The sequence below is a fragment of the Megalobrama amblycephala genome, linkage group LG13, assembly GCF_018812025.1.
Source record: "Megalobrama amblycephala isolate DHTTF-2021 linkage group LG13, ASM1881202v1, whole genome shotgun sequence".
NCBI lineage: Eukaryota > Metazoa > Chordata > Actinopteri > Cypriniformes > Xenocyprididae > Megalobrama > Megalobrama amblycephala.
Window position 1 is genome coordinate 11,985,983 of NC_063056.1, and position 15,563 is coordinate 12,001,545.

The 15,563-nt window shown below is 37.2% G+C and overlaps 1 protein-coding gene across 2 annotated transcripts in view; it reads left to right on the forward strand.

Moving 5' to 3' along the window:
- The window catches only part of gask1a (golgi associated kinase 1A), a 40,255-nt gene extending 37,572 nt beyond the window's left edge, over positions 1–2,683 (forward strand). The window contains exon 5 of one of the 2 annotated variants that reach the window (XM_048153457.1): positions 235–468. In XM_048153457.1, the coding sequence (XP_048009414.1) occupies positions 235–326 (92 nt within the window). In that variant the 3' untranslated portion in view covers positions 327–468. Of the gene's footprint in view, positions 1–234 lie in introns of both variants that reach the window. The other variant, XM_048153456.1, reaches the window with a different exon arrangement.
- The last annotated feature ends 12,880 nt before the right edge of the window (positions 2,684–15,563 follow it).

Below are 15,563 nucleotides of genomic sequence, written 5' to 3' on the forward strand. Positions count from 1 at the left end.
TTAACGACACAGAGAAATAATATGAAATCAGAAGGATTTTTCCAGCTGATGAACGATGAAAACATTGACAGCCAGTCAGAATCCATCCTGCTTTAAAGAGCTGAAGTATTTAAAGTAGCAGACGACAAAACTGCACGCTTATATTAAACAGAATGTAATTGTGTGTTGGTGTTGACACTAGTTATCCTTATAGTTATCGTTCTTGGTGTGAACAGTGTATTTGTTGATTGGCAGGTTTCCGGAAAGGGCTGTTTCAGTGCTGCAGTCAGGATGTCTGGAGAGGATGCTCCTTCACTCCCTATCTGTGGATCAGGAATTCTGGGTGAGCAGAGGAGAGGAGTCCGGACTCAAATCTCTCATCCGGCACATAGAACAAAGAGCCAAGGCCCTCCTCCAGTATATACAAGAGAAGAAACTAAGACTTAACAGAGATCTATAACTCTCCCATGAAGAGATTCTCTCATTTTGTAAATAACCATACTGAATTCTCAGAAGACACAAAAGGTTTATGGAAATTGTTTGCTTTGATTTGCCCAGATTCATTTATGTGCATGTCTCGAGGTGTGTTTGTTGTGCTGTTTAGAAAGTCATGCAAACTATAAAAGACAGCTTAAATGAGAGGAGGCAGTGCATTTGCATGGATTTTTGAGTGATTTCCCTAATCAGGGTTGACAGTCCTTGAACTGTGATTAACTGGCGCTCTCAGTATCCGAGAGAAGAGATTCCAGATGGTCATTTGCAAAGCAGAACTCATGCAGAGGCCCATCACTGTGAAGAGACTTACCAGACGCGATGCAAGATTTCAACAACAAGCAATTTGTCTTTCCATGCTGATTGTGTAGAATTTTCACTCAGAAATTGCTATAGTCAATTCATAATGAATTAAATGTGAAATTTTATTGTACAACTTACTCCAATAATCTTTGGCTTATTTACAACATATAAAAAAAAATCTTGGTAACACTTTATTTTACAGTGCCGTAGTTACACGTTATTACATGTACTAGTAATAACAGTAAATTATGCATAATTACAAGTAACTAACCCTAAACCAAACCCTAACCCTAACTGTCTCTATAGTAAGCACATGTAGTTAGTTAAAAGCATGCAGTACTTATTTGAGTAATTACAATGTAACTACAGCACTGTAAAAGTGTAACCAAAATGTTCTTTACAATGTAGACACCAAATAATTGACAAAATCTTTCATTCATCTGCATTTTACAAAACCATAATTTACATGGAAGAAATTGACAAGTCTTGCAAGCCTTTCTGTGGTGCATTAAAAGAGAAAAGTAGCAAATGATTCCAAAATATTTTTCTTACAGCAGTGTTTCTCAACTCCAGTCCTCGGGACCCACTGCTCTGCATATTTTGTATGTATCCCTTATTTAACACACCTGATTTAGATCATTAGGAGAGACTGCATGAACTGAACTGAGTGTGTCACATAAGAGAGTGCAGAATGTGCAGAGCAGTGGGTCCCGAGGACTGGAGTTGAGAAAACACTGTTGTATAGTGTATGTGAAACTTGAAAAAAAAAAAAAACAATGGAATTATGTTGTACAAGCTAAATCTTCAATGAAGGCTGTTTCAGTCTAGAATAGGTGCTGAGGACTATAAAACTGTGTTATGGTGTGAAACTGAGCCCATATCCAGGTATCTCCTGCTGGCTCCTACAGGGCATTCAGTGCCTAAAGGCACAGTTATGCACAAAACTGCTGAGTTTAAATTTGTGCTGTCATTTATCATACATAATTCTTGGCTTTCGACTGGATCTTATAGGCCACATATACGCACACTGCAGATTGTCACTCTTTGTCTGAGCAATGATCATTTATACCAAAGGTTCTCAACCTTTTTGACTCCTTTTTGGCCTCCTGTTGTTAAAAACAATATTAAAAGGCCATGTGACTTCTACAGTTTGTGATTTACTGGAGAATGAATTAAGGATACATTAGCTGAAACATTTCCAGATTTTCTGCTTGATTTACAAACCAAATACTATAAAATATAGTATTGTTGTTATATTTTTTAGAGCTTGGCGTAACTAGAAAAAATTTATAATCATAATTGAGGGGTGAATTTTTTTTTTTTTTTTTTTTAGCTTATTATAATGCTTGTTTTCTCTAATTTTAAATAATTTTAAGTCATCTTGAGGCTCCCTTGAATTTTGCTAAGACCCCCTAGTGGGATTTAGATGATAGTGATATTCGTTTCTTGAAGGAATCATTCCTTTAAGCAAGTAACCAGTTGAGCCGGTTCACAGAATTGATCTGATTTGAACTTTAGTTCCAGGGGCCTGTACCATGTAGCTGGCTAGCCAGGTAAGTTTCAGATTAGTTTGCGCCGGTTTTAGGTACCATGAAAGTGACTTGGCTTTTAGCGGTGTTCATCACCATAGTAACTTATGCTCCACGGCTAATCTGCCCCGGGACAGGTTTTGTTCTGGGTAAGAGATCTCAAACTGAAACTGGACAATCAGATGTGAGCAAAGTGACACTCCCCCAGTTTCTCTTCCTCCAAATTAAAGGTCACTATATAATAAAAACAAATATTTAACAATGAAATTGTCTGGCTTTAATGATAATTAGAATTATTTAATGATTTATATAGGATTTATATAATTATTTTATGATCTATATTATTATTAATCCATTACACACTAGCAATTTTAGTTGATCAGTTATTATTAAGCATTTAGTTTAAATGAATATATATATATATATATATATATATATATATATATATATATATATATATATATATATATATATATATATAGTGATTGAGCAAGATAATTTCTATTATTTGTCCTATTTGTTTTATTAGTCTACATGTGTTTAAATTCTTCATTTTCTTCAATCTCTTAACCTTCAGCAAAAAAAGTTTTGAATCGCGCTGACTGTCACGTGAGAAGTGAATCATAGTATGTGATTGGCTGTTTGCCACTGATGTCACACATTCATGTGCATGCGCTCCACAAACTCAGAATCTAAAGCCTTAGTTGACAGAGAAAGCTGATGATCAGCATCATGGTATCAACAAAGCCAGATTGGAGTGGTTTGGTTTTGTCAACTTTGAAACTAATCCTATAACCCTGAGTTTGTTCAGCTACCATCATGGTACAGGCTGATGACTCAAAATGGACATCCAAAGCAGCAAGCACGCTTGTGGAGCACCAAATGAGCCAATAAGCATACCCAGAACTGTAACTGAACCAAAGAACTGGTCTGAAATTAAGGCAGAGCTGAAAGTCAGCATTTTAGTCATGTCCGACTCAAAAAGAACCAAATTAGCCAAATCTGTCAAAGTTTTCCAAGGAACCTCAGAAAACGTCACTCATTCAGTTGTTTTTGAGTCGGTTCTCTTTTTATTCGTTCATTTTTAAACCAGTTCTATGGTTCAATAACCCGTCTGGTTTGCTTATTTGTGATACTTCAGAATCAGAATTCAGTTCGATTCTGTGAACCGACTCAACCATTTACCCTAAAGAATATTTCATTCAAGAATCGAACATCATTAAGATTATTGACATTAGACATTAGATGATTCACCCAAATTTGCATGCGTTTGCTTCTCCCAAAATGTTGTAGTGTGTACGTGTTTTGCATAATTTAGTTTATGCATAATTAAAAAGCTTAATTAGAAAATTGTCTTGAATAAATGTGTTTATATAAGATTTATGAAGTATTTCAAGACCTCAATCATAAGAAGAATGACAAGTATCTGACAGCATATTTATAATGCACACACATAAGTGATTAAGTCACATTTTTGGAGTTTGCACTTTTGAGTTTGTCTTTCTTTGTTCTAACACAACTGAAAACTTTAAAATAATCCAAAGATATTCATCAGATATCTGTTCAATCAGAGACAGAGACTGAAGCAGAGTTTAGAGAGGCTATATCGAGCCCATCTGTTCATGAGCTGATCTTATCACTTCCTATAAGCCTCATACTGATCATACATTTGAAGATTAGGAGCATGCAGAGGGAGAAAAATAAATGATATCAGCGAAACATTAAATCTCCCTCTCATCCAGTTTAAATTCCCACAGGTCTCATTTACATTTGCCTAATGTGGGCCAGAGATTCCTGCCTGTGTTCTGCTTCCAATTTCACTTCAAAGTACTTTGACTGCTTCTTTTTAAACTTAGAGAGTTCTCCACACAGCAGAGATTGTAAGAAATTGTAAGCCTCGAGAGTCGAGAACATCAGCCTTTTTTAGCATAAACGCTGAATGCAGAGATATTTTATATTCCCGATGAGGTGATATTATATTTAAAATGCCAAGGAAAGTATTGTAGTGTTACAGTGTTTTTGTAAGACAAGATAGGTAAATCACAAGTACTCATAGGTCTCCACTAAAGCACAGGGTAGTCTCATAAGGGCCGTGACACACCAAACTGATTTTGGCCATTGGCCAATATGCAACACATTCTCACTACCAACTCACCACATGGTCAGGACCACCTCAGGACCCTTCTCTCTGCATCACTTTTAAAATGTTTTTTAGCATTTTTTTTTTTTTTTTTTTGCCACGGAGGGTTCTCCATTGCTTTCAATGACAAACTTTGGCATTACACACAAGGGGCATGGGAATTTTATCATCATGATGAAATTATATATTGTGGTATAATTTTTCCATTATGACATATTGGCGTGTGGTTTTCAATTTAATCAGCCAGCAGAATTTTATTTACATTTATTTTACTTCTTTATTTACACTATATTGACAAATCCTACCCACTTGTTTATTATATAATATAAAACACAGGATATAACAGGCAAATACAAATACAGTCACAATTTATTCAAAAAGAACAAATATTCCAAGTGTTCCAAGGCCAAATGATAGATTTGCTACCAGAATAAGCGTTACGTCAGCCTTGATTGTGAAATGGCATTGGCTCTCTTCTGTCTCGTGATGGACTGTGTCATGCTAATTTCTGGGCTTACTGTACACTGCGTTCATACTGTGTCATAATTATGTAATTTTGAGATGACAACACATGACCCCAAGTGAAAAAAAGTACACTTTCATAATGTAGTTAAAGTGCTTTATTGTCACACACTAATTTTGTACTTAAAGGTGCCCTAGAACTTCTTTTTAAAAGATGTAATATAAGTCTAAGGTGTCCCCTGAATGTGTCTGTGAAGTTTCAGCTCAAAATACCCCATAGATTTTTTTTTAAATTCATTTTTAATTCATCGCGTCACTTCAGCGGCCGTTAGAATCACCGGTTTCTATAGAAACAGTCAGACGCGCGCCTCTGAAGAGATGCGCATTTAGGTCTGCGCATGCGCATTAGCTTGATCCAGCCTGAAAAATACAGTTTTTTTGTCATGATTCGAGCGTTTAGAAACTAAATTTATGAGCCGGTTGTTGTTAGATTTCATTGGTGATTTCAAATATGAAATTTAATCGTAAGGTTGGAGAACAGTTTTGGAGAATTTGATGTTTCCCCATTCAAAGAGATTGCATGATGCCCAGGATGCCCGAGAGGCGTTTCAAAGATGGCCGCCGAGTGAAATGACTTGTCTTAAAGGGACTTTGGTATTACACAGGGTGTAGGAGTATCGTAAGCTTAGACACCTATCGCGGTTCAAACAAATAGGGCTGCGCAACAAACTCAAGCTCCTCTTCTCTTATATCGAAATCCTCTGACATTTCTCTTTAAAATTTCTCGTTTTAGACTTATAATTCATGACTGGTGTTTTGTTTTGCTCTCTCCTCTGCACCTCTACATTCGTCAAAAGTTGCTCTTCCGCCCAAAAAAAATCGACTTGTGCAGTATGTGTACGGTCGTCCGCTGGAAGTTAGTTAGAATTTATAAAGCTTTAAATATGGATATTTTTCTTACAAAAATGCATCACTTGGATTCAAAAGGCCTTTATTAACCCCCTGGAGCCGTATGGATTACTTTGATTATGGATGGATACATTTTTTTGTTCAAAATGCAGGCCCCCATTCACAACCATTATCCCAGACAGCAACATCATGTGGCCCACATCCGGCCCACATCCGGTACATGTGGATTACACACGGACCAGATGTGGACCAGATTCGGCCCGACACTATGTTGCTGTCAGGAATAAACCTTGGAGGACTAAGGACATTTTGGAAATATATCGCCAATTGTGTTCATCTGAAAGAAGATAGATGGCTTGAGGGTGAGTAAATCATGGGATAATTTTCATTTTTGGGTAAATTAACCCTTTAAAGGGAAACATTTTAACCCGGTAATAACAAAATGTGACTCTAGAAACCTCAGAAATTCACATTGTGGTGTGAAGAAGGAAAGTACAGTATAAGCTTTCCCCTCCTGCAGCAAATGTTAATTGCAAAAACTGAAGAAATAATTTCCTTAAAGAACATTTGTTTCATTGCTTGATCAGAATTACTGCACAATACTGTTTTATTTCAAATAATAATCCCCTACCATAATAATTAAAGCCTGTCTGTTAAGTATTCCGAAATATAATTACTTTTCTGTTTTATAATCAGCTTAATTTCCCAAAGACCATAAGCGTTTAATTTCCTTCCAAGTCTATGGTTTTGCAATTTATAAATAAGTGCAACTCGATCGCAGTTGTCTTACAAGGTCAGAATAAAAAAAGGATGAAATATAAAACTACACGCTCTCATCATTAGGCAAGAGATGAGTGGACCAAGCCATTATTGCTGGACCATGTAAGAGGGTTTCTCAGAAGACTGTTAGTAAAGCAGAAGACTCTGCCATGTGTTACCTCTGGCCTGCATCCATTTTAAAAGAAACATCATTTTAATTAATCATAACCAGGGGAGCAATTAAACTAAGTGTAATTAGAGAAAGAAAGAGAATGAGACAGAAACGCAAAAGAGTAAGTGAACAAGGATGCAATTCTCCAGATGAAAGTAAGCCCTTTTCTAACCTCTGGTTTTATAAATGTTTCTGTTGACAAGTGAGCACATAATGTATTCTTCCCCTTGAGCATAGATAAAAGCATCATCCATGCCTCACACAGTAACTATAGTTGTGTGTCTTCACATATTTAATGTTAACAGTGATATTTTGTTATGCCTGCTACACACTGTGTGATTTCGGCAATCTTATAAGATCATTAGATCAAGTCACACTGTATGACATGGATCGAATAGCCTGAACTTTGGTATGATATGTAGACTGTACACAATGATGACACCTATTGTAGTAATAGTAAATTACTCCACTAGGTCTGAAATACGTTTTAATCCACTGGATCACGCTACAAACATGATCTAACAGAACATGATGCATTGCTGTGTCTGTTATGCCATTATTGACACTTTTGGACACAGTGGCTGTTTTTTTGTTTACATAGTCTTGCTTTAACGGACATTAATATAAGACAACACTGCAAAAACAGTTTGCTGTCAAGCTGTTATATATATTTATTGTCCAACATTCCCAATTTTTCTGATGCATGTCCTTAATTTAATGTCATATGTTGGTATTAACTCAGTGTTTATAATGCTAATACTTGAACTTCAAAGAATTTTAACTGACTGGGTTTCTATAGAGCAAAGGTTTCGTGAAAAAAGTGGAAGACTTAAACACAAAGTCTGTAAAATAAACTGTTAAAAGGATTTGATCACTAGTGATAGTATTTTATTCTGTGTTGTCATCATTCAGGTTGGATTTTAGCTTTAATGTACTTTTTTTTTTTTAACAAATCAGCTGATATTGCCATATAAACTAGTGGACTGCCGAGTTGTTTTCACCCCAAAATGGCGGAAACGCACGGCTGCTGCTGGGCGCTGGTTTTGCAATGGAACCTTCTATTGAGTTTTGCTTCTTGTCAGTGTTCTTTGTCCAATCTCAGCATATATATATATATATATATATATATATATATATATATATATATATATATATATATATATATAGCATATAAATAATGTACATACAAAATAGGTATTGAACAAACAATATTAACAATTAACAATTCTCAAAGGCAGACATAGTTGCAATTACAATATGTAACAGTGAAGTTTTACATAAAATGTACAATCATAAAGGGCAATGAAGAACAAAAAAAAATCTACACTTCTGAAATCTACACTTATGAAGTATTTAGCAACTTCGAAAAGGTTGTTAATCAAGTAATGTTGTGAACAATCTTAAGTACACCAAACTTAATTTGTTTGTATTCAAGGGGTTTTACACATGTAATTATACATGACATTTTACTGCACAGTTGGGTCCAAAACAACTTTGAATAATTACAATAATAAAAAAAAATGTTCAGTGGTTGTAATATCAATTTCACAGAATTGACAAGAATTTTCTCCAATATCAAATTTTGATTTGAGGAATTCTTTAAGATGGGTATATGTCATTTATTATTTTAAAATGAAGTTCTTTCATTTTAGGGAGATTTGGAAAGTTAAGATAATTCATTCTCATTTCCTTCACCTCTTTAGGGTTAAAATCTTTGAAAACATAATATCGTTTTATTCTATTTGGATGAAGTTTATCAATGAAAACACTTCTTATATGTTTGTTGTTGCATTCATGATCCCTAATAAACAATTCACCCAGACAAGGAGATGGGAGAGAGAATGTCACAGAGCAATGTGAAAGAATCCCTTTTACTAATAATACCATGTTTTTTGGTATGGCATTTACAACATTGTAAAACTCTTTAGGATGACATACAAACCCATGTTTTAAACAAAAATCATTGTAACTGAGAACATTACCATAGTCGTCCATCATATCCAATATGGAAGTCCCACTTTATATTAAGTGGCCTTAACTACTATGTACTTACATCAAAAAATAAGTACAATGTACTTATTGGGTTCATATTGAATTGCAAAACACATTTTCAGCTATTGAGGTGGGGTATGAGTAAGGTTAGGGAAAGCTTTGGTGGTATGGGTAGGTTTAAGGGTAGGGGTAAGGGTTAAGGGATGGGTCAACAGTGTAATTATAAATGTAATTACAGAAATTAATTACAGATGCAATTACATGCAGATGTTTTTAAAATATAAGTACAATGTAAAAACATGTATGTACACAATAAGTGCATTGTATCAAATAATTAATTTAAATGTAAGTACATAGTAGTTAAGGCCACTTAATAAAAAGTGGGTCCGTTTTATGTGGACTAAAGTTGTGAGAAAATGTTAATTTCCAACACAGAAGAACTTGTTGATGGAAAGCAGACAATTTAAGAGGTAATTTGGACAAATCAAAGTCACATCTAATTAAAAATTCCAATTAAAGAAGAGACAGTAAACCATAAGCAGTTTGTATTACAAAGAAATTATCTTAACCAAAACACTATTCATTATTTCTAAGTCAATAACATTTAATCCCCCTTTTTCGTAACTGCGAACTAAATCATTTTTGTTAATATAGTGATGCTTATTTTTCCAAATAAAGTTAAATAATGCAGTATTACATTCTTTTAGTAAGTGAGGTGCGATAGCTAAAGAGGAGGCTGGATAAACAAACCTGGAGAGTAATTCCATTTTAATTCCATTCCATCTCTTTGTATCTAGTTATTGAGAATAGTTTTTGCTTTTGAAAGATTTTTAACAAAATGTTCTTGGACACTTTGATTACTATCTCTAGTAATAGTTATCCCCAAGTATTTTACAGATTTCTTTACTTGGTATGTTACATAAAGTGTCTAGTTCGCTGCCATGAATTGCAAGTAACTCACACTTGTTCAAGTTTAAGTGTAGACCTGATGCGTTGGAAAAGAGATTAACTAGTTGAATGGCTTTATCAATATGAAATTGGTCCTTTAAAAAGATCACTGTATCATCAGCTAATTGACTAATACCAATTTGTCTTCCAAATACATTGAGTCTATCAAAGTTGCTGTTTTTATCTATCAGGATAGCGAGCATTTCTACTGTTAAGATAAATAGAAAAGGGGAAATGGGACATCCTTGTCTCATTCCTCGTGAAATGTTGAATCTCTGGGATGTTCCAAATGAAAGGGATATAGAACTATTGATGTCTTTATATAACATTTTTATAAAAGAAATGAATTTACTGCCAAAACCAAATTTTTTGAGGGAGCTAAATATGAAATTATGTTTGATCGTGTCGAATGCCTTTCTAAAATCTAAAAAGAGAATATAGCCATCATCCTCAATACATTCAAGATCAATCTGATGTTATGATGTATTGATCTGCCTTTTATAAACCAGACTGTGATTCACTAATTATTTGATTATTGAGTCTATTGGAAAATATATGAGCTAGAATTTTATAATCACAGTTGAGTAAAGTGATAGGGCGAAGATTATCTATATGTTGTGCATCTTTACCTGGTTTGGGGATAAGAATAATTAGACCTTGTTTCATAGTCGAAGATAGTGAATTATTTTGGATACATTCAAGAAAGGCTCGAAACAATAGTTCTCTCAAATCTTCCCTAAAGAATTTATAAAATTTGGAGGTAAGGCCATCAGGGCCTGGAGATTTCCCTGAAGATAATTCATCTGTTGCTTTATCCAATTCCTCTATTTTGATGTCAGCCTCGCATAATTCCTTAAATTCCTGGTTTAACTGCGGTATGCTAGTGTGTATATTATCAAAAAGAATATTACAGTCTGATACAGAGAAGGATAAGCTATATAAAGAACTATAGAATTGAAAAATCTCTGAGGAAATCATTTTAGGGCAAGTATTTATATCTCTGTTCACATAGAGAGAATTTATGGCATTTTTCTCCTGTCGCCTTTTTTCAAGTCTGCAAAAATAATTATTACTTTTTTCCCCTTTCTCTATCCATCTTGCTCTAGATCTTACATATGCTCCTTTAGCCTTTTGAGTATATAAATCATCAATTTTGGATTGCAAGGATAGAATTTGTAATTTAGTTTTATTGTCCATTTCACTTTTAGTACATAAATAGTTTAATTCTCTTGTTTTCTAACTCCAATTGAGTTCTGGCCTTACTTAAATTTTACTTAAAACCAATAATCAATTCTCGATTTGGAAGTCCCATTAGTTTTGAACCAGGAAAATTGTTTAAGATTTGGATTCGCAGCTCTCCAAGCATCCACTACATTATTATTCAAGCAAAAATTAAGAAGGTTAAGATTAGGGTGAGAGGTATTCAATTTGGGCGGAAAGCGATCTAAAGCTTCATCCATAACCATATTGAAATCTCCTCCTATAATAATATTATCAGTTGGATAAACAAGTTTCAATTCAAATAGAGAATCAGAAATTTCAGTGAATAAAATGAACAAAACATCATTAATGTTGATAACAACTGAAGCCCAATGGCCATTTGGATCTGTTTCTACCTTAATAATTTTGCCTGGTAGGTTGTTGAACAGTATTGCCACTCCTGCAGAATGTGTAGAAGCATGGCTGAAGACAGGGGCGCAGGAGACATTTTCAAAGTGAGGGGGACCAAACTGCGTTCCGGTGGGGGGGGTTGTTATGACAACGGGCGGTGCACATAATGCATGCGCTGAACGATTTTCCGCGCTCATGGGCAAAGGAGTTTCTCTGAAAGGCTCGCGTGAGACTGAACGGAACGCGGGAAATACCCGGGCCTTAACACCTCTTTAAATGTAATGGACTGGAGCTCACGTTCACGTTCAGCACCGCGATGCGACCGCAAAAGGCACTTTCACTTTAACGATCAAAGTGCACGCCACTGATAAGTATTAAGTATTACAGTATACACATACCAATTAAACGCACAGATCTCCTCTCGTGCGTCCTCCACTGAATGAGGCAATATCACTTTCGTTTCTATTTCAGATATCTCTTTTATAGATGCCATCAATGCTTTTGCCTTTCAAGATGTAATTACCGAAATCAAAACAGTCCATAAACTATAAATCCTCACGAAAACTTCAGTCAAGCCAGCTCGCGCGTCAACCTGAGAGATCAGCCTCCTTACCTTAAAGGAATAGTTCACCCAAAAATGAAAATTCTGTCAGTAATTACTCACCCTCATGTTGATACAACCATGTAAGTCTTTCTTTCATCTTCGGATCACAAATTAATATTTTTGTGATTAAATATGAGCGGTGAAATACTCCTCCATTGGCTTTAAGGGGGCCCAAACTTGTCCGTCCAGAAAGTCAGTGAAGAAAATGTTTAAATAGTCCATGCCACTACAGTGGCTCAACCGTACGTTTCTCAAGCGACGATAATACTTTTCTTGCGAAAAAAACAAACAAAAGAACGACTTTATTCAACTATTCATTTTCTCTCTTGTAGGCCTCTGACGTTAGTTCACGAGAGCTCCATGACGCATGCGCGAGAGCTAAACTGACGATGGTCTTCTTCTACTACTACTTGTTACTGGCTGCTCACTCCTTAGGAGTATTACCGCCACCTAGTGTTCAAGATGAAGTGCTGGCATAGCCGGAAGCGCTAAACTTTGTTTACAAGCAGGTGAACGCGCGCGCTGTATGTAAGCTATTGAATTTGACATTGATCGTACTTTTGGTCTCGCTCTAAGTAATTGTTTACAATGGTTAGAAAGTGTGCATTTCCTGGATGTCCGAATCGTGAAAAACTAACGAGTAAACGTAAAGGTGCCTTAACATTGCCATAAACAATTACTTAGAGCGAGAATAATGAATAGTTGAATAAAGTCGTTCTTTTGTTTGTTTTTTTCGCACGAAAAGTATTATCGTCGCTTGAGAAACGTACGGTTGAGCCACTGTAGTGGCATGGACTATTTAAACATTTTCTTCACTGACTTTCTGGACGGACAAGTTTGGGCCCCCTTAAAGCCAATGGAGGAGTATTCCACCGCTCATATTTAATCACAAAAATATTAATTTGTGATCCGAAGATGAAAGAAAGACTTACATGGTTGTATCAACATGAGGGTGAGTAATTACTGACAGAATTTTCATTTTTGGGTGAACTATCCCTTTAAAGTGTCAAATTTGGACGGTTTGGCTTGATTGACAAACGCTAACGTTCGGGCATGATTTATATACCATCGACCTGTCCTATAACGCTAGCACGCTTTGATCGATGGTTTGGAGATCGCGTGTTTCTCCGTTCGAGAGCACATTTCCTGTTCACATCCGCGACAAAACAGCTGATTATTTACGAACGGAAGCTCACAGAAATGTGAAAATGGTCTCATTTGAAAGAAAATATCCTAAGCTAAAAGATGATATAGTGTGACTAAATGAAGCAGCCCTTATCATAAGTGCGGGGGTCGACTTCTATCTTTACAAAACTGCGGGGGTCCTGACCCCCCTGTCCCCCCTGTCCCCCGTGCCAACGGCGCCCCTGGCTGAAGATGATTTTGCCCCCCCATTGACTCGTCCAGAACTTCACGTCATCAAGGCTGGAATGCATTTCTTGCAAAAATATACAGTATGAGTTTTTGTTTTTGCAAAAAAGAAAGAAAGCTTTTCTTTTGATTGAGTTACAGAGGCCCCTTGCGTTTAAAGAAATACTGGAAAAAGATGATCTCACTGAGAACATTTAACTGATAGAAACAAATAATAAATAAAATAAATGTGAAATAAGAAGATAAACAGTCAAATAGAAAATATGTAACCATGCTCTAATGAACACAAAACAATGTCTCTCTCAAACAGCACTAATATCTCGCTCAAAGCAAAGACAAACATCCCACTTATACCTCTTGCCAACACAAAAGGAAAATGAGTGTGTTCGAGGTTGTTGAGATCAACCATCCTTGACAATTCAGGTGCCCTCTATGTAGCCATAGGGACCACGGTAGTAGGCTTTCTTCCCTGAGTCTCTGTGTTTCCGCATGCAGAACTGAATGATCACCTGCCTGGATGTATCCTTTGTTTTGGGGCCAACGCAGTGGACTGTATCCACGATGCCTTCAAGTTTGTGCTGCAGGTGAGGAGCAATTTCAGCTAACAGGGAGACGACTTCTCTTTGGATATCTTCACCTGCGGTTTCTTTCATTCAGATTACTCTGAGGTTCCATCGTCTTTTGTAGCATTCGAGCTCTGACGTGCGTCTTATCAAGTCTGCGTGTGATGTGACAACGGAGGCGAGTCATTTTTCAAACAAGTTTATTTCAGTTTTACAGTCCTTTATTTCCGCAGCGTTGAATTCCACAGCTTTTGTCAGGCTGACGATCATTAAGCCCGGAACACACCAAGCCGACGGTCAGCCATCGGGCAGTTTTTGTTCGTCGGCCAAATAAGTTTTCTTAGTGTGTTCCGCACTGTCGACTGAAGTTGGTCCTCGCCTGCTTTTTTCGGCCGATTAAACATGTTGAATCGGCGTCGGAGCTTGTAGGTCAGTCTGGCCATCTGATCATTCTGATTGGCTGGTCAACTACTGCCACCTGCTGGTACGGAAAAGCATTTCTTCTTAGGCAGCTGCAGAACGGACGTGCTATTTGGCCGTCGGGTGTCGAGCGTCGGTTTGGTGTGTCAGGGCAACTTTGGAATCCAGATGCTGCCGACGTGAGCCAACCCCGCAGTGTGTCGCCACCAGTTCACCGGCGTCGGCTTGGTGTGTTCCGGGCTTTAGACTGTTCTCAGTGATCTTATGCTCAATGCTGCTCAACTTCCCGTCTTGTTTCCAGAAGAGCGGTGTTGGAAATCTCAGGGTTTTCATCACCCTTCTGTTTCTTAGCCTGGACTTTAGTTGGAGTGTTTTGCAAGGAGGAAGATTCTTTGCATTTCTTTTTATGATCGACGTGGTCAACTTCTATGACGTATTCGCGTTCGGCAAGAGCACCCAAAGTTTTTACAGGCATCCCTTTTTGTCCTGGAATGACCATTTTTGGGTGATTAGAAGCTTTTTTTTGTTGACATAGTCCAATACTCGCTGATACACAACAATTAGGATGATTAAAAGTTGAATGCTGACATAAAAATCAAGATTTGCTGGAGAGCAGAGAAATCTACATGTGCTTAGCCCGCCATCTTGTTCCCCCTGCCAAACTCTGCAATTTCATATTGACCGGCGACAGCTCATGACATCAAAACAATGCGACCCACAAGTATATAAGGGGTGCCCAGATGTCATCCTCTTTTCGTCTTCAGGGACTGTTTTGTGTGAAACACTATCGTGGCAATTATGAAACGCACAGAGAAACTAGAAGGTTTATGTAGTGTGTGGATCCGTGTCCTCGTTATCTTACACCAGATGACACACACCAGCTGTGCATTCTCTGTCTGGGGAAGAGCACACACAGGAAATTCTTGAGGGAGTTGCCTGTGCAAACTGTTTACTGCGTTTTTCTATGTTAAGAATGCTCGGTTCTCGTTTGGCTCTCTTTTCGGAGGAAGAGAGTTCAGCATCTGGACCTGGTGGTTCGGGTCCTGCTCGCGCTGAGGCAGAGAAGATTATGGGGCTCTCGGATGGAGTTCGCTGCACAGTTTGAGAGGGGTGTGACTGCTCATGCGATTCGGCGGCTCACGAGAGTGAGCTGCTGGGAGAGGATACGTTGTCCTCTTCCCCCCTATCCCGCGTATGCTGAGCTGTTGTAGATTATGGAACGAGCTGCCGGCAGATTAATGTTGCCATGGCAGCGCGTTAGGAGAGAGACCGCAAGCATTCGAAAAGGCATGATGATCGGTTTCTCTCG